We start from the raw sequence: 23,729 nt of genomic DNA, 5'->3' as shown, positions 1-23,729 counted from the left end.
CACACTTTAAAAAATATGATTCCATTGAAATAATGCTGGGTGTCAATCCTTTATGGAGATTGGTCCTCCATCATCATGCTGCTGAGAAACTATACCCAGTTCAGGTGACTAATTCTTCTGAATACATCATTTCTGTGGTGTAAACTTGTTGGAAGACAGGCAAAATTGTTATAATGGCTTATCTGGGGTAACAATTTAAGGTCCTTAAACAAAGGTGGAAGCTCGCAGAAGTCTACACTTGACTAATGGACTAGTGAATACTTAAAAGTATGGACTTAGGGAATTCTGCCTTCATTTAAGAAAAATGGACAAAAGAATGCCACGCCTTTTAGATAATTCATAGATGATGACAAAGAAAATAATTAAAAATAATTCCCCAAAATAAGTAAGGCAATTTACATAATTAAAAGTAGTTGAGTCAATATAAACTACTCCAGGAGCCTTAGCCTCACATTGTACTCAGATAAGTAACATCCATTTCTGAATCTGAATTGTGTGCTCATACTGTGGATGCCACCTGTGACTTGAGGCTGGGTTTTCTCCTTCATATTTTTACTTACGCAAGCCCCAACCCTTCTTATCAGTCAGAAGTGTGTTCAGCTGTAACCGAAATTTGACAAACAGTGGCTTAAAAGAATTTATTATTTAATGCACCATGGCCTCTGGGAGTAAACAGTCCAGGAACCAGACTATTTTCCTACGTGGGTATCTCTAGCATATATCTATTTTCCCCTTTGGTCAAAAGATGGCTGTTGTGCCTTCTGGCATCAGTTTATGTTCTAGACAGGAAAGACGAAGAAAGAAAAGCAAAACATACTTGCCAAAGCAGTCTATCCACTTTTACCAGAAAAAGAGCCTTCTTAAAAGCCTCACTCAATAGACTCTCTTTGACACCTCGGGGACTAGAACTGGGTTACGTACCCACTAAAGACTGACAAGAGTTTGAGGACCTTCTGTTTATAACTGTGTATACTGCTACCTTTAAAAACCCTGGGATTCTATTCATAGGGTAGAAGGACAGACTTAATATTATGTAGGCAATTAGCACTGTTTGCCACAATTCTTCAGTGCTAGATATCTGAAGAACTATGGTCTTTACATAGTCTGCCCTGTTCCTTCATGTTCCCTTCTCTAAATGCTCAGAGCAATGACAGGCTGACTCATGTATTATGACAACCGTATGCTACCTTGTACAATGTACTAATTTTTAAATATACATTTAGACTCATCATCCCATAAATCCTTGATAATGAGTGTCAAATTCTATAATATTTCTGTATCACATAAATATGATCTTTGATTTATTGATGAATTTACTCATGAATTCATCTTAATCCTGTTCTCTAGAAAAGTAAATAACAGATTATCATTGTTGCTCTAAAAGTGATTTCATTCTTGACTACTCGCTAAGCAATCTGGCTATTCTCAGAATTGCTTTAAGTCTTACTGGCTCTCTACTATATTCCCTAAGCTTATAGCTTTCCTAACAACATTACAACAATAAAACAAAACAAATGAGACAAACATTGCCCCGTATTATACCAAAGCTCTTAAGGAGTGAGGTATATTTCAAACTGAATGTAAATTTAGCACTGGAATAACTGTGGTGTAAGTCAATTATGACAACTACTTTGCATCGCTTTCCATCTTGATTTTCCTTCTCAAACATGTTTTCCAGTTAGGAGAAACGGAACAGACTACATGCAGAGTCTTCAAGAAGTAGTGCAACTTTCTCAACAAATAAGAAGGTGGTCCCCTCACTACACCGTCTCTTTTAAAAACATCTTTATAGTTATCTTTCCTTAGATGTAAGTGCGGAGAAAACCACTGGTCTAAAATGGCAGCTCCATAGCCCAAAGAAATGGTTATTTATTCATTTATAAACATGTATTTTTCTACTAATATGTTATACATGTTATAAAGTAAGTACTATTTAAAAAGTGAGGCTAATGTAATTGAACGGTGCTTCATCACATTTGAAAATCGTGGTTTAGGACTCTGAGATACAGCGACGTGGCTCTAGATGTGGGTTGACACTTGGTTTTGATGGCTGTGAGAGCTGAAAAAGATACCTCAAAATAACATGCAAATGAAATGTGAAACACAGCATAGTTGGCTCCACTCACTAAATCATTAGCTCGTTTTTCAAACCCACCCTTAGGTTAAGTTCAGTGAAATTCTGAAATCACTGAATTGAGTATTATGGGACACTAAAACTCTGTGAAAAAGTTGCAGTCTTTTACGATTAGGTGTGGTGTTTTCGGGAGATGCGAGAAGAAACAGAAGGCCGGATCATGGAGAGCCCTGGAGGCCAAAGCAATGACTCCAGCTTTCCTCTGAGTGACACAGGACCATTTCAAGGTTTTACGCAGAGAAGCAATAAAATCTGAATAAAAAGTGTGAAAAACAACTTTGCAGTGCAAGACTAGAAGTAAAGATACTAGTTAGGGGGCTTGTGAAGAAGGCCAGGGAAAAGCTGATAGTGGCTTAGCCACTGGGAATAGCAATCCAGGTGGTCAGAATCTGGATATATTTTAAAGATAGATTTCCCTATACGTTGGATACAGGGAGAGAGAAGTAGTTGTTCAAGCTTTTGCTTCGATGTCATTCCGCTGGGCAGGGTTCTCTGATCCACAAGGACTTCATTAGGTCCAATTCCGTGTACTTCCATAGCACCTTGTCCCACTTCTCTTTCAGAACGCTCACATGTGCCACAAGTTCTGGCTTTTTCCCATCTCCTTTTTAGGCTCTAATCCTTGGTGGTGTAGGGATCATGTCTACCTTATTTACAGTATATACTTAGTATGTAAATGGTGAGTAACCACTTGTTAATGAGTGAATAGAACAAGTAAAATCCTTACAACAGAACTCAATAATACTGTTGGCCACAAAGATATTGGGAAATTCTTTCCTGGTGTAAGACTGTGCAATATCTTCTTTTTCAACAGTGGTACATCACCAATAGTTCAACGTCACTTATATTTTATTAAGAATTATTATAGTTAAATAATAGTATCTTCTTTAGCAAATGGTAGTAGCTCTTAAAAGACTTCATCAAGGGCATCTAATATTTTTCACAGCCTAATACATGAAAAAGTCTTAAGAACCCAAAGTATGTATGAGAACTGCTGTGACTGATTTTATTTTATGTATCATCCTTGTGCAGGGGCCATGCTAATCTTTTCTGTATCGTTCCAATCATAGTATATGTGTTGCTGAAGCAAGCACTGACTAATTTTATTTTAAATGTGAGACTGGCCAGACCATATACTATCAGACACTAATAGGTTGAGTGTAGAAATAAAACAATTATAGCTTCAGGGATGGGAGCTGGGAACATTCCTGTCCTGACTGTTGATAATGCAGTTCATATCTCTATGTAACAGATCTACGGACAATCCTTCGTTAAGTTCTTGCTTAGTTTTATACAATATGTACATATTCTGAGAAAAGTTCTTGAAACAGAGCTTTAAAAGCCTAAAGCAAAAGAGTAGCACATGATTCAAAACCTGGAAATGGTATCCATTAATTCATTTAGCTCTTCACATACTCTTTGCACTTGCTATGTATGGACCTAAAAAAAAACACTAATACCCTATCACTGAAATAACTTTTTTTAGAAACCTTGAAGTAAAGAAGATAAGTATCTAAAGTGAGCAGAATCCTCAGGAGACACTGGGTGTCATATATTCTGTGTCAAAATCCCTTTCCATTAATCTGCTTAGAAGTGAATTACAAGTGTACTTAGCCCATGGTGTCTATCTCTTAAGTTTCGCAGGGTGGTTTTACCATGCTGAGTTTACTGCATGAAGGACTGGTTTTCAGTTGTGTAGGTACAGACCTCAGATTTGCCAAAATACTAAGCACAGATCTTTCTCTCAAAAGAAGACTTGTAGTAACTCAAGTTCACAAAACTGTCTATAAAAACCTCCCTATATTGTAAGCAAATCACAATCAGAAAGCTGCCTAATAAGCAGAGGGTCTGAGCAAATGGTGCTAGATTACATAAATGTTTAATGGCGTTTCTTCATTCATGAAACAAAATTTTCTTGAACATCTTCTATGTGCCAGGTTTATTCTGAGATACTGAGAATACAGTGGTGAACAAAACAGATGAGGTCCTTTCCCTCTTAGAGCAGAAACTTTAGTGAGGGAGACAGATAATTAAAATGGATTTTTTATCTGTTTTTTTTATTGATGCGTTGCTTAGATGCATCTTAGATGCTACTTAGAGTACCTTGTACATATTGGGTGTCTGCTGACATTTAATGAATGAGTAAATAATGCAGTATAAACTATTAAAATAGTTTCAGATAATGATATGGGCTAAGAAGAAAAGAAAACAAGATCATGATATGATAAAGTAAGGTTAGTAGGAGAGAGGGTAACTTACTTAGATTGGTTGGTGTATAGCAGATTAAATTACTATTTGGGAACCCATTCTTTTTCCTCACATCCATGGGAGGATTACTCCATTGATGTTGAATTTGACCATGCAACATGCTTGGCCTCATGGTGGGTGGAATGTACTTCTCTGCCTTTTGACCTTGGGCTTGGCCAGATGACTTGCTTTGGCCCACAAGATGTGAGAGGCGACACAATCAGAAACTCCCAGTGTTCATGTGTTTGGGTTTTTCTTCTTGCACTTGTGCTACTGACAAAAGAAGAACATGCCTTGGATAGCCCATCATAGATACCCTCTGAGTTTTGGAAACTCTGTTCAAGTGGTTTAATTTCTTTCACTAAATTCAAAAACTTTGATTCTTGAATATCTATGCAATTTTCATTAATCTGTTGACTATTAATGTCAGGGTCTTACATATAAAAGAAATATGAGTGAACAAGTTGCATTTTGGTGGGAGAGCTGAAAGGAAGGGAATTTTACTAACTATGAAAGTACACAATAAAAAAAGGTAGATGTAAAACTTCTTTTTTTATTAACAGGATTTTTTAGTAATTTAACCACTAAAATCAACTAAGAGCAGAAGGAGAGCATGTTTGTTTAGTCCAGTGGCTAAGCTCCACCCCAGACAAGATATTTTCATTTTCAACACATGATACATAAGAAAAGGAAAATGTGAACCACAGGAATGGAATAAATATTGAGGACAAAAGCAAAGTGTTGAATATATTATAGTCACACTAAATCTTAAATGAATAAGCACTCTAAACTATAAAGGAAAAACTAAGCAACAAAGTTATTTTATATGCCAAATGTCCCCACAGATGAATAAAAAGCAGACACTAAAATTCTTGTAAAATGGCTAATAAATTATGATTAATATGTTCCTGGTACAAGGTAATGATCACATTATACATGCAAAAATACAAAAATATGAAAAATCTTGGTGACAAGAATAGTGGAATCATTTAATGAATCAATCCCAATGTACACTGAATGTTGGATGTAGGTTTATCCTAAAATATTGTACTTCAAGTCAAATGTTCAGAAAATTATCTACATTGGAAAACATTATCTGGAAAAGACTGAAATGGATTGGAGGGATCTAACTTTGAAACTTACTAGCATAATAATGTTCTGACTGGCAGCCAGCTTTTGAGCAGCCATTATCTTCTATAGCCCAGAATCTCAAAGAAGAGAAAAGTAAAAAGGACCAGTGAAAATAGACACAACAAAACCTATATACTTACTACATAGCTAAGCATTCCTTTTTCAGACTCAGAATATATGTGACTTAATTCGATAAAAAGTACTTTACTGTCTAGTTTCTTATTATTTCTTCAATTTTACACATACAGTTGAAGAAAAGAGCAGAGGTCATGGATAACAGGTTTGATAGCAAGAAAATGGAGAGGATGTAGAAGAAATAGATCTACCGATAAGAGCGTGATGTAAATACCAAGAACAAAGATGTTTCCAAGGACACAAGAGACAACTGAAATTTAATCTATGTGAATTCAGTAAAAAGACAAGTTAATCACGTTCTTTCTACTTCAGGGATCTTTGTGGCCATCACTCTATGAAAACAAGTACCATAACTAATGTATGTAAGATGTCCCTAAATTACCAAAGGTAAAATTGTTGGTTAACTAAAAAACAACCACTTAATCATTAAAACTTAAAAAAAAAATCTATTTATATACACCTTCTAAAACTATCTATTTTTAGCATAAATACATGGAATGAAAACCTTATCTATTCCAAATGCTGCATGTCCTGTGCACAGTGTCACATCATTTGGGCCCAACTGTAGAAACCTCAGATTATTTGAGAAAGTATGAAATTGTGGTGGCCAAGTGGCAAACTTTCTACAAGATGTCTGATGAACCTGGCGACGGCTAAAGTCCTGTTTTAGTAAGAATGAAACCCATGTAGTTTGACTTCAAAGGATCAGATTTAGAATTAGCCATGAGACTTAAAAAGCTGGAAAAATATTTCTACAGTAACCATAGCAACTTGGAAAAAATTCCTAAAATATGTAGTGGCCATTTGTAATGTTCCCTGATTTTTGATACCCTTCCTGTGTTTGATGAATTTCTAGCCTTATGAGGTATGACTCCCCTAGGTAAAATCCAGAAAACATAGTTAACTATCCTGCTCTATTCCCAGGGCTCTGCTAATCAGAGTCAACCGTGATGGACTTTGATTCAGCAGAATGAGAGGAAGGAAGCTCTGTATAGCATCCATTTTGCTTATAAGGATGAGATACATTCAACTGTTGGCCACTGCAATGGGCGCGTTAAGCAACAGGTGCTTAGAGCGCTTGATGGGAATGTCACAGCAAAGGGGGACCTATCTTTAAGCAAGTTCTGTGGTATAGTTTTGGTATGGTTTCTAGACGCTTAACCTTGACCCTGGTTCTCCAGCTATCAACAATTTGGTCAACTACTCAATTTCCTTTTAATAAACTTTTTTACTGCTTAACCAGCCAGAGACAGCTTCTGCTGTTTAAGAGGAAAACCCTGGTTGATACTAAATGGCTACTAAGAAGTGGCGGAAGGCAATTCAGCCTCAGGAAAATCAGAAAGATCTATGGTTAGTTCTGGCTCTCTAAGGGCTGATGGCTCTAAAAGTCCAGCTGGTTTCTGAAAGAAAAAAAAAAAAAAGTAAATTCTGGCAGCCTGCAGTAGCAAAGTAACAAATTATTAACTACAGTCACTTGAAATGAAGTGACCAATGCAGCCAAGACTTTGGAGGATTCAGTGGCTACTAACATGGAACAACAATGTAAAGAGTAATGAAGACAAGATTCTTGACTTGCTTTTAATTCCACAGCACAGCTTTTAAAAAGATAATGAAATGTTCACAATTCCAAATTCTCAGCTCAAGGCAAAAATCACAGCCAAGAGCTATTCTCTAATGTTCCCGGGGAGGGAAAAGCCAGCATCAGGGAACAACACTGTCTACCTTTTAAAGACCAGGAGTGCTCCTGGGTAACACTGCTTTCAATGCAGACAGGGGATGCTAAGGTGGCCGACCTCAGGCAGAAACACTTAAATCCAAGAGGGAGGAGGAAAAGGTTACTGTTCTTGCTAGGAGAGTTGGGTTGTCATCAGAATGCTCTGGCCCGCACTGACCATTGGCTTTGGCTACTGGATCAAATAATCCATATACCAGATAGGCATCCAAAAAAATTCAACTTAATAAAATTATAAGATATCTAGGTTTAATGAAGAGAGACCTGACTTGAACCACTACAACAAAAAGTTGTAATGTCTTTTCCAATTTCTACTCCTGAGATCCAGATCCAGAGCTCTCTGAGTGAAGGAGAGAGTGCAAGTTCCTGAAGACATGTACGGTAATGACATCACAGATGTAAACGGTAAACTCTCAGCTTGGCCTTTTCCAGCAAGGTAACTGGACTGGAGAAAGGGAAATGCTAGGTCTTCTGGGTGCTGTTGTAGAATAGCTCTGAACTAACTCTAAATGACGGGGGATGCAGAATACCACTGTGTACTAGTGGTCACAAAGGATGACTACGGGAATCAAATGATGATACCCCGAACCTGCCTCACATCCAGCCCAGTAGGACCTTACACGCACAGAGTATACAGCTGGCACTGGAGGAGGAGGGTACATTACTAGCGGCTTAATCAGATAGTGGTTTCATATGCAGCCGCCACACCTGCATTCTTCACTAGCGCTCAGCACCAGGTATATGACTATTCATCTGCACATCGTCCTTTCCTTCTTCCCCAATAGAGACAACACCTGTAACAGCTGTTTTTATAGAGCAATACATCGTTTCCTCTTAGGGCTACACAAATTACTTGGCCCTGAACCACAGCGTATTTCGCAAAGACCGTGACTGTCTCCCCAAAACACAGGACAACTACAAGGATGACATTCCATCTCCAGGACCTGGAAAGCAGGAAGTAATAAGTATTCAAGATCCTTTGTACAGCTATGTAAAACATAGCTCTAAGTCCAATATGAGTGTAGTAAGGTGGGAGATACATCATTATGAAAATATAAGAGCTACACCTCGGTGAAGTTTCTGCAGGCCCAGTGATCTTGAGCATATCAGGGTAACTTCTACAAAGTTAGATAACTCACTGTACCTTGTGCCTCCTGCCACTAAGGAAGAGGCACAGTGGTATGTAGGCCTTTTTGAAAATAATATATATCCCATTGGGAATCTTGCTTAGACTTATTTATGAAGTGACTTAAAAGTCTGTAGCTGTTGAGTGAGCACAAAAGGACGAAGGAGCCTTCCTAGTTAATCCTGGCTACAAGACCAACAGATTCCGTGGATTTAGAAATGTTAGTATTTTTATAGCAGTGCTACATGGAGCCTGTGGCAAGTTCTGATGGAGGAATCCCAGCAGAGATCTCTAAGGTTTTGGAGCAAAGTCATCAGGCAGGAAACCTGTCCCTTTGAAAGGGAGCATTTAGTTCATTAAAAGTGCTATTAAAGTCTGTATATCAGACTGTGGAAACAATCAGTGTGACCTGGTCTGCCCTAAATGAACTCAGTTTAGCTGAGTCACTGAACTATTAAATCAGGCATGCTCCGTAGTAGGCCCTAGTAAGGGACTGGGACATATAGGGAATGAGACTTGAGAAAGAAACAGAAGGTATGTGAGCAGATCACTCACGCTCTCAGCTATACTTGCCTTGTGGGAGGTTCCTACAAGAGACTTTAGGCCATTCCCTTTATGAACACATTCTGTTTTTATACGGGATAGCTCAAGTACTTTGCCATGATATTACCTGATGTTAATGTTAATATGGTTGAAGTATGGAAGAATGGTATATTTTAAAGGTTAGGTTTAAGTACTGACAAAGGGTATAAATTGATATTGAAAAGCCAAGCAATGTAGGATAGTATACATTTGCCATATTTTCTTGTCTTGGCATTTTGTGAAAACCTTTACCATATCACGAGATAGTATACGCTTATCAGTTTGGTCACCGTGAGGGAGAATGCCTAAAGTGTATTTTCTTAGCTTCTTTTTGTACCCAGTATATAGGTATGTGATCAAGGGTCTACCAATCAGGTTTACCCTCATGAGATTTCAAAAAGAAATGAACAATCTGATGATGAAACTCCAGAAGGGACCTTCCTACTGGTCAGGGTAGAGGCAGAGACTTCAAGTTGTAAGATGCAGTGGTGTAAGTGGGGAAGGGAAAGCAATGAGTTGGGAGGGGGGCATTTGGTGGGCAAGCAGCAGCAACGGGATTTTCTCATTAGGTCAGTCCTATGTCATGGTTTTGCACTTGATCTTAGCCAAAAGGCCGAGAAGCGATTATGTCATGGTTTTGGCCTTTGCGTTTGGAAGCTGAGATTCAAAGCCTGTTTCTCTCATCCCAATAACCTCTTAATTAATAAACTCCTTTTCTGCTTAATCAGTCAGAGTTAACCTCTGTTGCATAAAATTAGGAATTCAATCTAAATTTAAAAAATAGACAGTTTTCAAATAGACCAACAACCCGTCAAATATTTATAGGATCTTAATTAGGTTAATCTTAAATTCTCTGCTAAAAGGATGCAATGATAAAAAAAAGTTCTTAGAGGGTAAATTCATGTGAATGTTGCAGCTTTATGTATAAAACTAAGGATTATGGAATCTCATGCATGGAATCTCAGCTGAACCAATCAATGACGGGAATGAATGAAAAACTACAAGAAAAAGAATATAGGATAATAAGTATCTTTGAAAAAATAATAAGAGATATATACTGGTACATCAATCTCACAGAAAGAAAAGTAAAATTATGTCTTGCCTATCCATTTAATATTCCTATTTTAAAAAATAAGAAAAATTGTGTGATAATTTAGTCAAAGACTAAGTCAGACATGTGATTCACCCATAATCTAATGGACTTCATTCAAAGATAATGTGATGATAATAAATGATGTATCTGTTTCCTCTCTGTTACAGACTTGAGTTCACATGTATTAAATAATTGGCTTTCCTTTAAAGAGTGAGCACAAAGCTTCCAAAGCAAGACAGGAGCACAGAGAGGTCACGTCAGTGCATATGAATCAGCAATGAACAGAATGTCAAGGAGGTTTTCTCTGTTTTCATATGAGAAGAAAAATACCGCATCTCTTAGAAAATGATTTTTTCATGCTGTTTCCAAGGCACTATTAGTTACAAACCAAATTGTTATTTTTGCTATTTTTTCAAAGGAAAGAACTGATGGCTGAGGAGATACATATGATGGAAAACAACTATATAATAAATCAAATAGTTTAAATGTAACAACTACCAAGTGTCTTTTAGTAATAATACCATCTGCTTTGTACTGAAAGAGATTTTGATAAAGAAAGGAAATAAGAAAATAGTCATTTTCGAAGTTTCAGTTAAAAAGCAGCACATGAAAAATAACTCATCTCTTAACAATTTATATATTTGAAAAATAAGTCAAAGAATGTGAAGCAAAAGACATTCATAAATATGCAGGATAATACAAAGGACATTAACCTATTACGGAGTAAGCCTACACAATCCTATAATTTCTACAGTCCAATTGTTTAAAGTACATGGAGAAAGTGATTATATTTGTAAATGTTTCGTAAGAAGCTCTTGTAGGTATCAGTGCAAGGCCTGAACTGTTATTGTTCAATCCTTGTATCTTTCTTGTAAATGACAGTAATTTCTTCTCTCTACCTAGCAAGATAATTAAGAATTGGGAGCCACTAAGAAGTGTCAGAGAAGTAAATACTAGGATTATACTGCTTAGCTCCATGCTGAAATAGAATAAAATGAAGTTAAAAAAAATATTATCCATGCCAACATAACTTCAAAATTCAACAAAATTGGTTTTTAAACAGATTATGTTGGGATTATGACTCAGTTTTCTTAATTTGCTACATAAAAAACTTGTTTGCAATAATGACTTGTATATTTGGATCTATTTTAAAGGACTGAAATAACTCTGACATGTTACTTTTGTTTCATTTTTTAATTCCTAGAGGAAGTACAATTTTAAGGGAGTTTGACATTAGCCTGTACATGAGTAGAAATGTGTACCAATTCCAAGAATATACCCATAAGGACTTTAATGAGAACTAAAAAGAATAGGCTAAGAATTTTAGTTTCAAACATAGTGTTAATTGGAAAAAGCTACAGATAATACTACCTAGAATAGTAGAGTTAGACTTGTTTTTGAAAAAAGCAAAACAGGGGCGCCTGGGTGGCCCAGCGGTTAAGCGTCTGCCTTCAGCTCAGGGCGTGGTCCTGGCGTTATGGGATCGAGCCCCACATCAGGCTCCTCTGCTATGAGCCTGCTTCTTCCTCTCCCACTCCCCCTGCTTGTGTTCCCTCTCTCGCTGGCTGTCTCTATCTCTGTCAAATAAATAAATAAAATATTTAAAAAAATAATAATAAAAAAAGCAAAACAAAGTTATTGTTACCTTATCACTGCTATTATATAAGCTGGTGGTGGTTTTAGCTTCATAGCCCAATTCATGCTGTGCATTTTAGAGAAACCTCATTTTAAGACTTTGTCCATCTTTTACTACCACCTACTATTTCCTAATAAAATCAGGAAAACATCAGGCCTATTTTTTATATAAATCAAAACCTTAAAATACTGTGGGAATAAAATAATATTTAAAATAATCTAAACCAGTAGTCTTTGTTAGGGTACTCAAAAGTTCACAATAGGTGAGAAATCTACTTAAAAATAAAAAAAATCTACTTAAAAATAATTTATAAATTGCATGTGATACATAATTGCAAGCAATTTCCCAAGTGAGGTGTATGTGGCTGCACACTCTCCAGGCTTTTCTACTTTTCTTCCTCATTTGTCTGGATGGAACCAATTTCTCTAAGTTATCTAGATGGAGCCTGTACAAGTGGAAAGGTGTATTGAAAGCCTGCTAATGGAGAAAGTGACAATCCTAGAATGCTGTCTGAAAAATAACGTGTAAGGCAAATTATCTAACCAGACTTCAGTAGTTACTGGGGAATCTCCCTACATGGTTTGCAGTCAGACAGAACCAAGTTTAATCTTAACTCTCTCTTCTACTGATCTTGGGCAGTTATCAAATATCACTGACTCTCAATTTTCCTTGTCCGTAAAGTGCAGATATTATTTTAGGCTTGTTTTGAGGATTGTGTGAAACAGTATAAATAAAGCAGCTACCATGGTATTTTGGACAAACTTGATGTTCAAGAAATGGGTTGTTGTTTTGCATTGTTTTCTGATATAAAACATTTCACTTCAACAACCTAGATTCCACTTAAGTTAAACATTTCTAGATATTCCTTCAACACTAAGATCATATTAAGATCATGTTTTCTGGGTTTCTATATTATTGAATTCCCACAGTAACTTTTTCTTCAGTTGAACAATCTCATATCTTTCAAACACTTCTCCTAGGTTATATCCTCCATAGCTCACTCTAAGAACTCTGATTTCTATGAAAATACCAATATATTTTCCTAAATATGGAACTCAAAACTGGGCACAGCAGTACAGTGAAAGCACCATAAAAGAAGAAGAGAATAGTAGAATGTGGACTCCTGTTTTCAGGATCTTTCCTCTATTATTGAGTATCTCATGCCCTTCCAGTGCTGGGACTGTACCTCTTCACTAGTTCTAACCACTGTGGGATTTGATAATCATCTTCGGATACCGGCTTCACCCTAGACAGCACCAGGAAACTGCTAGCGTAAAGGAAGTTGACAAGGCTAGTTGGTGTGATGCAGAGAAAAGAGTACAGGATGAAGAACTGGAAACTCAAGCCTCGGTGACACTATTTACTAGAAGTAACCTTGGAAGAGTCAACATTTCTACCATCTCTTTTATTTTCTGGTTTGTAAAAGCAGCATCATAACCATGCAGTTGATTATAAGAATCAAATAGTACATGTAAAAATCTTTATTAATTTTAGTTGCTAAATGATGATGATGATGATGGCTATGAGGGGTAAGCTCTCATTATCTCATTTATCCTGGGTCCTGAGCACAGAGCTCAGACTATTAAAGATGTTCAACATTTCTTTACAGAATGGAAAAAACATTTAGGCAAGCTTCACAGTACACAACCGAGGATGGAATAGGAAGGGCACACTCCGAAGCGTGCCGTGTAGATATACGGATAGATCAAGATGTTAGCAGTCGGCAACACCACTTCAGCCTCCATTTCAATAGTGTAAGAGCTGTGGCTGCAGCAGCACAGTGAAGGCAACTGGGGATCCTTAATAAATAGTTCATGAATGAATAAATACTTTTTACCTTCTAAGATTAGCTGAAGGGCAAATCAACATAAGCTTAAAAAATCTTTCCATCCCCATTGCCCCCAATAATCTGAGCTTAATGAAACAAGACATTCTAGAATTGCAACCAAAAGGCAATATCAAGAATCTAGAAAAAGGCTTTTTAGTAAAATCTTTATAAATTAATTTGGTTGTTTCTGTAAGAGACTAAATCCTTTGGTTTCTCACATACTATTACTTATCTTCTTTTTACTATATAGCCTAGTCCATATTTTAATTTCTATCCAACCGAAATAAAGAAAAAAGCCACCCTGATCACTCTAGACTTAAATGATCTTCTGGATTTCTATTGCAATTATGTCAGCATAATGCATTTGACCTTTATTCAAGCACTGCCATGTATTATGGTGTTTACTGTTGCTTCAAGCTATTATTTTGTCTTTACATAATTATTTAATATGTCCTTATACTTCCCTTCCAAAATTTAAAGAACATGTTGCTCCTGGTCCTCCACAGCTATTTGATACGGTGGATACTACCCAGTGCCATACAGCTAACAAAAAAGAAGCATGGGTCCCTGTTGGCCTCTTGGTCTTAGCTTTTAACCTGAAATGTACATTTCTGACCTACTCACAAACTTCTGTCCCTGTTCTTTATTGCTGCATCTTGCCCACAGAGGTAGATTGCTGGTTAACAGCTCAGACTTCAGAGCCAGACTATCACTTTCTTTCTTTCTTTCTTTTTTTTTTTTTTAAAGATTTTATTTATTTATTTGACAGAGAGAGAGACAGCCAGCGAGAGAGGGAACACAAGCAGGGGGAGTGGGAGAGGAAGAAGCAGGCTTTTAGTGGAGGAGCCTGATGTGGGGCTTGATCCCAGAACGCTGGGATCACGCCCTGAGCCGAAGGCACACACTTAACCACTGTGCTACCCAGGCGCCCCCAGACTACCACTTTCTAGTTTTATGATTTGATGGCTAATAGTATTCCTGTGAGTAATGAAGACACACAGACACACAGACACACACACACACACACACACACACACACTCCTTAGACGAGGGCCTGGAATATAGTGAATGCTACGTAAGTATTAGCTTTCATCATCACTGCTACCATCATTTCAATTTTGAGGCCTTTGAAGTTACTGCTTCCTCTAGGTCTGACCTCTGGTTTTCCTTCTTAACCAGTTGCTCACCATTTATATTATGAGATATTTAGCCATTCTGAGTAAAAGCTTCAGTTGGTTTGGCCCATCTCAAAAGTGATACCTAACTTACAAGCCTTCAATGATAGTATATCCATCAAGAGTGTCAATTCCTAACTGCCATAATCTGTGACTCAAAATTGACACTTTGTTGATTTGTCCTTGATTTGAATCAATTCTTATCACCATCTAAATTTTAAGAACTTTAGTATAGTGCACCAATGGAGAAAAGTCATCTGAATATTAAGAAAAAGTTAAAACCTTTCACTGAAGAATAAAGCCAACTGTCACTGTAATAACTCAAGAAGTGACTGAATAATTATTTAAATGAATATTTTAAATTACTACACAGAGATAAACATTTTTAGATACTAAAGTGACCCCAATACAAGTATTTACACTTAACTGTATTTTGGGTTTAGAAATTTTGTTTTTCTTTAAACAAAATGCTATCCCCAAAACACCTAAAGGGCACATTAGTTGCTATACCTAATTAGTTCTTATGTGTACATACATAAATTGTCATTTTAATTCTAAGTTGGAACATATGTTATTTCCTGAAACAGATACAATGGGCTTTGATGTTAAACATTAAGTTGTACCTATAATATCTTTTCAATTGCCCCCCTGCTCAAATGGAAATGATCAATAGTGATCTGCCTCACCAGAGACCATGATTGTTCATGTGTCAACAAATTTTTTCAAGGTTATTCTTATGCAACTGACTATGGCAAAATAAGGAAGAAGATCAAGAAGACTTAAAATATAAAGTGGAGAATGGCAATAAATTTTATTTTAAGGTATACTATATGAAATAAGTTTTCAAAGACGGGGAAAAAAAGTAAATAAATTTTTAGACCACATCTATATAAACTATGAAACCTTTTAAAACCTATTTACCTTACTGGTTTCACTAATCCCTTCTGAATTAAGTTTTCCATTCTTTAAATTTAGAGAGGAGGACAATTCAATGACCTTGTGAAATATCAATTGGCAAAATGATTTGCACTGGCTATTTCCAAATCTATATGTCTTTCTATGTATTTGTTACTGTACCATTTGAAATGGATGAAATTTTATAAATTTAGAAGGTACATTTTTTATGGGTTAACTTGAAATACAGGTAGTATGGAGATTTAATTCCCTTTGGCATCAAAATAAGGTATGAATGAAAGGGCAACAAATACATAAGAGGGTATACTCATTTTAATATGCCTTGGTCAGATAAAAACATTTTCTTATATGAGACCCAAATCAAAAGTTATAAGGGCAGATGCTTTTTGCACAGGCAATAAACAGCCTGCCCCAAAATGAGTACGAGTGAGTTAATTAGGCTAATTAATTAGAATGAAAATGAGGCAGAAGGCTGGGAATGCCAGAAAGTGTCATTTTCCATGCTAATGCATAAATAATGTATAAAAGAATTAGTAAGATGCAAGTTATTTATGCCAAGAATTCAAAACCCCTTGAAAGATTTATCAGTTGTCATGGAAATGTTACACATAGTGTTGATAGATTTTAGAGCTGTAAGAGACATTAAAGATTAGACAGGGCAACTTCCATATTATTAAGAGGAGAAAAGTAAGGCACCATAAGATATTAAATAACTGTCTTGAAATCATGTTTAATTCAAGTAACCGGGAACTGATCACAGAATTCATTTTGGCCAAATACTACCTTTTAATAACTAGTTTGAGATGCAAATACTCAAGAATATGCAGCAAAACTGGATTAAAAGAGTCCTTTTAAAATTAAGAAATTCTGACAATGCCTTGACCACAAAAACTCTGAAGTGAAGATAATTGCTCCTTAGTCTTCTCTAAAGATCTAAATTAAAAGGATCCTCTAAAGTGAAGATTATTTTCCTGGAGGTGATTTAGAAAACACAGGGCATAATTCTGGTTCTTAAGAGGAAAAAAAAATAATCTTTTATTACATTTGGACAAGATTTTATTTTTTAGGAATCACTGCTTGGCTGTGAGTAGTTGTTGCTTGCTGAATGTTATTCACACTTCCTCCCTCATAGCAAGCTCATGTGTAACAGTCTCAACTTGTGGGATGGGTTGGAACACTCCATTCTAATCCAAGGGCCATAGGTCATTATAAACCACAAATTCTTCCTCTCTAGGGAAGTGTCAAGGGATGTGGTCTTTCCTATCTCATTTTTCTATAATCTCCTTCAGTCTAAAATACAGTTTATGCCACTAATCACCAGATTTAATGTTATAATAATACCTTACCTGGCAATTATTATCGAGAGAAAAATCTTTCCCAGATTGGCACCTATGGAATTTCAACTGTCTAGTTACAATGAGGCATAATGAAAGAATAAATATTTTAAAGGCCCGACAGGAAGACATTTTCCCCACAAGATGATTTTGATGGTCTAGAACAGGAGTTGATAAGCTTTTCTCTATAAAGGGTCAGATGGTAAATATTTTACATTATATGGTCCTAATAGAATCTCAAACTGCCCTGCTATTGCAGCATGAAACCAGCTAAAAAATGATACATACATAATGAGTATGGTTGTATGTTTCAATAAAACTTTATTTACAAAAACAAGTAGCAAACCAAATTTGACCCACAGGTTACAGTTTGCAACCTCTTATGTAGAATTTATAACGATTCAAGAAAGTTTGGACCAAAATTTAAGTTTCAATGAAATACAGTTACGGCCTTCCCAATGCAAATCACTACACTTAAAGATACCTAGCTGACTCTCAGACAAATTAAATATATCTTAAAATCTTTTCAGGTTTTCTTTGGATTGTACAAATCATAGTGAAGATTTCCAAATTTATTAACATCTAGACAATTTCGGGGGCACCTGGGTGGCTCAGCTGGTTAAGCATCCGACTCTTGATTTCAGCTCAGGTCATGATCTCAGGGTGGTGAGATGAAGCCCCACATGGGGCTCCAAGCTCAGCAGGGAGCATGCTTGAGATTCTCTCACTCCCTCTGCCCCTCCCTTTGTGCATGTGCACGCTCGCTCTCTCTCTCAAATAAATAAATAAATCTTTAAAAAAACAGAAATTTCTATCGACTAATGGAAAATTTATAAAAGTTGAGGCCACAAAACAGCAACTTTTCAATTCCATGCTAACCGTGAATTCAATATAATAATTATTTCTTCTGGGCTTAACAAGATAGATTTTACAGAGGATTAAAAAAAATCCCTATTACTTAGAATACTTAAAAGAAAGTCATTTTTATCACTGGAACAGATCCATTATTAATTTGAATTATTTTTCTGATTGATCATTTAAAAAGCTCTCTTTGTTTGGATATTTTGGTTCCATACTAATTGTTGGTTATTATCATGACTTGGACTAACAATAGAAGTACTATGTATACAATTTAGTAAATAATTTAGTATGCAATTTCAGTGTAAATTACAATTCAGTTAATTAGCACATGTATAGGTAGCCCCTTTGTCCTACTGAAGGTGTTTAGACCAGCTGAATAGTATTTATAAAATTTGATGATATCTCTATTGATTTAAGGAAAACTGAAATGGCATTTAAAAGTAAAACATTTTCTCAGTATAATTTTAATTCTTCTACAATTTTAATTTTAATTCATGGTATAATAGCAATACTTAAAAGGATTGGATAACTGATTAAAAACTTGTTGACTGCAGACACACAGAAAAAGCAACGTTATTCACTCTGGTGATACATGATTCTACTGCATTTTATCCTGTAGGACAAGTTATAAGTTATTTGAAAAGTTAAGCATTTGGATTTTTCATTCTGTGTTTCCCTATCTTTTAAAAGTAAAAGACTAAAGGGAATGATGTAGGGAAAAGAGTCTTCATTTCAGCTTTTTAGTGAATTTGGTAAGGGTAAGATGATGTCAAAGGAAAAATTGTTTAGGACAAAAGACATATAAAGACAGGAACTAACACAACATTAGATTTCTTCTTCAAAGATTTCTGAAAACTTCAAAAGGGGAAGATTACTTCACAGACTGGACTGTAAGCCCAGTTGGAACTAAGGTCTATAGGGCTTTTGAGGTGTCTAATGCTAAAAATCTCAAATTGACTCTCTAGTTAAAAAAAGCTGGAGAGGAGAAAGGAAAATTTTTGTTCTGGAAAAGTGTTCTTCTCTGATGCAAATAGAAATCCATCTTACAAAGGAAGAAGTAGAGATGAGTTGCCCTAATTTAGTCTTTTGGAAAGAGACAAGAAGATTATGAATTTGCTAAAAAAACTTTTGTTTCTTCTAACTATGACTTTATAAGCTATGAGATATCTTATTTTTTGTGAAAAATTTCCAAGCCCAAAGATATTCATTCAAATTAACTTGAAATACTGAAATCTAGTTTTGGAAAGAAGAAGAGTATAGAGAATCTAATTTTTTAAAAAGTTATATAAAAAAGAGGTCTAGTAATTAGTTGGTGCTCCATTTCAGATATTTTATCCATTTTCCTTTTTTATAGTTTTTCTGTTTGAAGAGATGGAAACATTCAAATATTAAAAGTATTCCACAATGTGTTATAAAAATAACTCCCAAATCCCCAAGTGGAAGTAATCAACTTCCTACTAGTCTACTGATTAAATCAGTTCTAATCTTCTGTGAATCTAGTAACGAGTGGAATAACTTTTAGAATCACACTGTAAACTTCAGAAAAAAGAGAATGTCAAATATTAATCTGAAAAGCACATTTTTCATTAGCAAAAAAAAAATAATAATGCTAGGAGAAGTTTCTGGGTTTTTTTCCTTATCATAATCCCACACAAAATGCTTCTATGAATGCATAATTCACCTGGAAAGCTTAATTAGCAATTTTTACTCTGCTGACAAATTCTCCTTTGCTGAAACCTAATGGTCGCTACTGGGGGGTGAGAATTTTCTTTTTATCATATCAAATTTGACTTCAAATTAAGAGTGTGGAATTAAGCTGGTGTCATGTGCTTTTACTGTACTCATAGCCTTTACTTAACTGCCAACTGAAGGGTAATCTTACATTTTCTATTTATTTTGCTATTTGACCACCAATTAAGTTTAGATATCATGTGTCAAATTTCCTCATACACACACTGTTTTATGCTTTATTCATACTTTTATGATATGTTATATAAAACATAACACACATGGTAAATGTTATATAATGTTTATATTACATATTTATACCTCATATTATATAATCCTTAAATATATTCCTTTTATAATATACAACATGGTATACCAAACATACAAATAAAAGATAAAACACTGTGTATAAGAAAATTTATTATATAACTTATTATGTACTATATTAGAATATGTTTATTCCAGAGATTCCATTAAACATCTTATGTGTTTCTTAAGTTATTACTTAAGACTAAAGATCTGTTGAAAAGACTACAAATTAAGTTTGACCCATTCTTTTCAGCCACTGCTCAAACTCACACTTTAATAAGACCACACAGCACTGAAGTGGCATTTATTTTGTAAGGCTTCAATATGTATTTTGAATTCTTTGAAGCATATTCTGAATTATGTTTCTGAAATGGAACTATGACAGAAGAACCTTAACTTGCTAACTGTATAAGTCTACTAGAACCAGAGTGGTGTTAACACAGTCAGAAGGCCTAAAGGATGTATGTAAATTTCAACAACTAGTGTAAGAAATTAACAAACTTATGGCAAAAAAAGCTAAAAATCTAAAACTGTCTACTTTCTTCATGAGGTAATTAAGTTGGATATGCTATAGGTCATTTCTAGGAGTCTAGCAAGAAGTTATTCAGTGTTGCTTTTTGTTGACAGATGGAATTTACGTTTAAAGATAGAACTATCAGAATATATAATTACATCAGAAAAAGAATCTTGGAGACTCTTAAATTAGATGACAAAGGACATTTGAAATATTTTAAAATGTCATGTTATTGTATGAAAGCCAATGTTTCAGTTTATGGAAGCACAAAGTAAAGCCCTTCGAGGGATACTTACTCTTTTCTGTTCTTTTACATACTCTATCAATTCATCTCTTGTTCTCTTCACTGCCTCTTCCACAGCCTTTTCACTTCGCTTCTGCTCTTCTATTATTGCTGCCTTAACAGTTTCCTGTTTGTGGGAGGAAGGAAAAAAGTCAGGGAGGTATACACTATGACATGTTTGTGTCCATTTCATATACACTAAAACTCCTCTGCGATGGGTTGAGCTCATTCCATTCAAAGTGTATCTTTAAACAGGAATAAGAATTTGCAAACTCTTTTAGGATGTTGGAGATTCCACAGAATTCATTTTTCTAAACTGAGTGAGAGGGAAAAGGAATGGAATAAGCCATTTACTGCAGGGAGCGCCTGACAGACTCCAATGGCTCCCTTACCAACCTTTCCTTTGATGTTTACATGATTGATTGCCTTCCCGTACTTTGCGCTATCCACAGAAGCCTTCCAACTTGTGTTTATTCTTCCAAGAACACCCTAATGCTCTAGCTGTTTTATTCACGTTTAATTTTCCCATCATACAGTAATCAAGTGTGGTCTGGGTGAAGATTTACAGCTGGTTTGGTCCTTCTGCCAGGTTAAGATGTTAAGAGCTGGACACCATGAATAAGAGGTAAAAATTCCACCCTGTGTGCTAATATTTGAAATGAGGAATCTGGGGAGAAAAGTGCTACTTCCTATTTTACTGAAATTTTCATCAAGTACCTTGGAGATTTCAGAATTTCAGATAAGGAGAAAAAAGGCTAAAATTCTGAAAAACAAATACAACACTTTACAGAAAGTGTATTTTCTGCTAGAATAGCATATCATGGATTGGATAAATGCCATAAAGTAAACTTCTTTAACTTGCACTTATCTATACAGGTAGCATCCTTCTTTTACAGGTGATCAGTTAGAAAATGCCTTGACATTTTGCGGGAGCATTTGCTTCATTTTGTTAGTCGTGAGGACTCTTCACTTTGTAGTGTATACCTGTTTTTGTTTGTTTGTTTCTAAAATAAATTAATTTTAGATATGTGTATATAACCCAGGAAATATGAAATAATATTAAGAATTTCCTATTGTAAATATATTTACTGTAGAAAATTTGAAAATACAGAAAATTATGAACACAAAACAATACACACACATCTTCACACTTGGGTATAAAGAAGGTGGGGCTCGAACTGTACATAATATTTTCTAACTGGCATTTTACACTTAAAATATATTTTGAATACTTTAACCCATTATGCAGTCCTTCATAATATGATTTACATTCCTTGCAGGGATATGTAAGAATTTGTCAATCCTTATTCATGTGTATTATGGTTGTTTTTTAATAAAATAAAGCAGTGATGAGCATCCATATAATGTTTTTTGTGGTGTATGTTAGTTATTTCTGTAGGTTGAATTCAAGAAGTAGAATCATTTTGGACAAAGGATATAATTTTCGAGTTCTCTTGTAGCTTCTGACCTTTGTACATATTTTTTTTTCAATAAGCAGTCCATGGAAATGGCGGTTTTCTTATATCCTTGATTACATTTAGTCTCATTAGTTTTTAAAGCCTTTGCTTATTAGAGAGAGAATGACATCTAACTTTATTCTGTATTTTAAAAAGATTATTATGTGATATTCAGCATGTTTCATAGAAATATTAGCAGCATACATACGATCTTTTATCATCTGCCTGATCATATCACCTCTTTCCACTTCAATACTAGTATGCTCATTATTTTTTGGATTCCTTTCTTAAAATAGAAAATGAAGTCACAAATCTGCAAATCCCTATAATGGTGGTAACTTTGAAAATGTTACCATTTTACCTTCAATCACTGAATACCATAAGCTTTAGTTCCACTGATAAAATAATAGAGTACTACGTCGTTTCCTTAATTATCTGGAAAGATTTGAAAACCCATGATAAATGTTCAAAGACAAAAATGAGAACAAATAAAATTATTTAAAATAAAATCATCTACTATTACAATTCTTGCTGGTTTCACACTAATTTGAAATTTAAAGTCTTTCATATTTTGGAAAGGTAAAAAATCTTACTAATAAGCCCCCTGAAATACAACACATTGATAGTTCTATAGCAGAGAGTATGAACATTCACACTATGTGGGTAAATTAAAAGTATAAAAAGCTTCACATCAGCTCAGGTCAGGTTTGCCAACAGTTGCGTTATAAAACCCTTAGCTTTCAGAGCTTTTGAAATTTTAGAACTGCAGATAAGAACTGCAGACCTGGATTATTTGAATGTAAAAGACAAATCCATGTCACATTAAATATCAACCAGAATTTCTAAGTAGCAAGGGTGGTATCAATAAATGTGACGAGGCAAAAACCTCAATTTAAATAAAAGGGATATGTGCAGAAAAACATGAAGAATTAGCGAATCTGTTCTTCCATTGGATTTTGGGGGGCTGAGAGTTTATTATCTGCTCAATCCACATTTTTGAGGATCCTCTTTGTTTTTTGAGCTGATAAAGAACCATTTTCAAAAAAAGTTTCTTAATTCAACTCTCCTCTCCTGTTGGGAATTAGATGACAGTCGAGGTTGTGAAATCCGTCCTTAAAAAATACTTGCCAATACATAAATTCCTTTGAATATAATACAAAAAGTAAAGTTTAAGCCATCCACTTTCTAATCAGACCAAATGCTGACTTAGTTGGAAAAAATTAGTGAATTTTATGTGCATGTATGCAAAGTGCCTGTGAATATCTGCCTGGATGTTTTGTTGAATTCCCTCTGAGACATGAAAATTAGTCTAAAATAAAATATACCTCCCAAGGAATGAAGATTTGCCACCAATGAGTATATTCAAATAGGTGATTACAACGAGTATTTTCCAGAATATTTTAGTGATGGTTACAACATTGGAACATGGTATATTCTCTAAGGCAGGTTTCTCAGCCTCAGCATTGTCAACAATTCTTCGCTGGGAGTTGTGGGGGGAATATGCTGGGG

General features: G+C 35.3%; 1 protein-coding gene and 1 non-coding gene across 21 annotated transcripts in view; both read right to left on the bottom strand.

Moving 5' to 3' along the window:
- The window catches only part of CCDC91 (coiled-coil domain containing 91), a 312,578-nt gene that overhangs the window by 35,896 nt on the left and 252,953 nt on the right, over window positions 1–23,729 (bottom strand). For all 20 annotated transcript variants that reach the window (XM_048216514.1, XM_026502183.3, XM_048216516.1 and 17 more), the window contains one exon: window positions 20,777–20,890. In XM_048216514.1, coding sequence (XP_048072471.1) covers window positions 20,777–20,890 — 114 coding nt within the window. The remainder of the gene's footprint in view (window positions 1–20,776; window positions 20,891–23,729) is intronic.
- Window positions 3,122–3,228, bottom strand: LOC113258114 (U6 spliceosomal RNA). The gene has a single exon (XR_003317130.1). It is a non-coding gene; the product is annotated as a U6 spliceosomal RNA (small nuclear RNA).

This window comes from Ursus arctos, unplaced genomic scaffold (genome assembly GCF_023065955.2).
Source record: "Ursus arctos isolate Adak ecotype North America unplaced genomic scaffold, UrsArc2.0 scaffold_26, whole genome shotgun sequence".
Lineage (NCBI taxonomy): Eukaryota > Metazoa > Chordata > Mammalia > Carnivora > Ursidae > Ursus > Ursus arctos.
The sequence above is the reverse complement of the archived record's forward strand: the minus strand, read 5'-3'. Positions and strand labels throughout refer to the sequence as shown.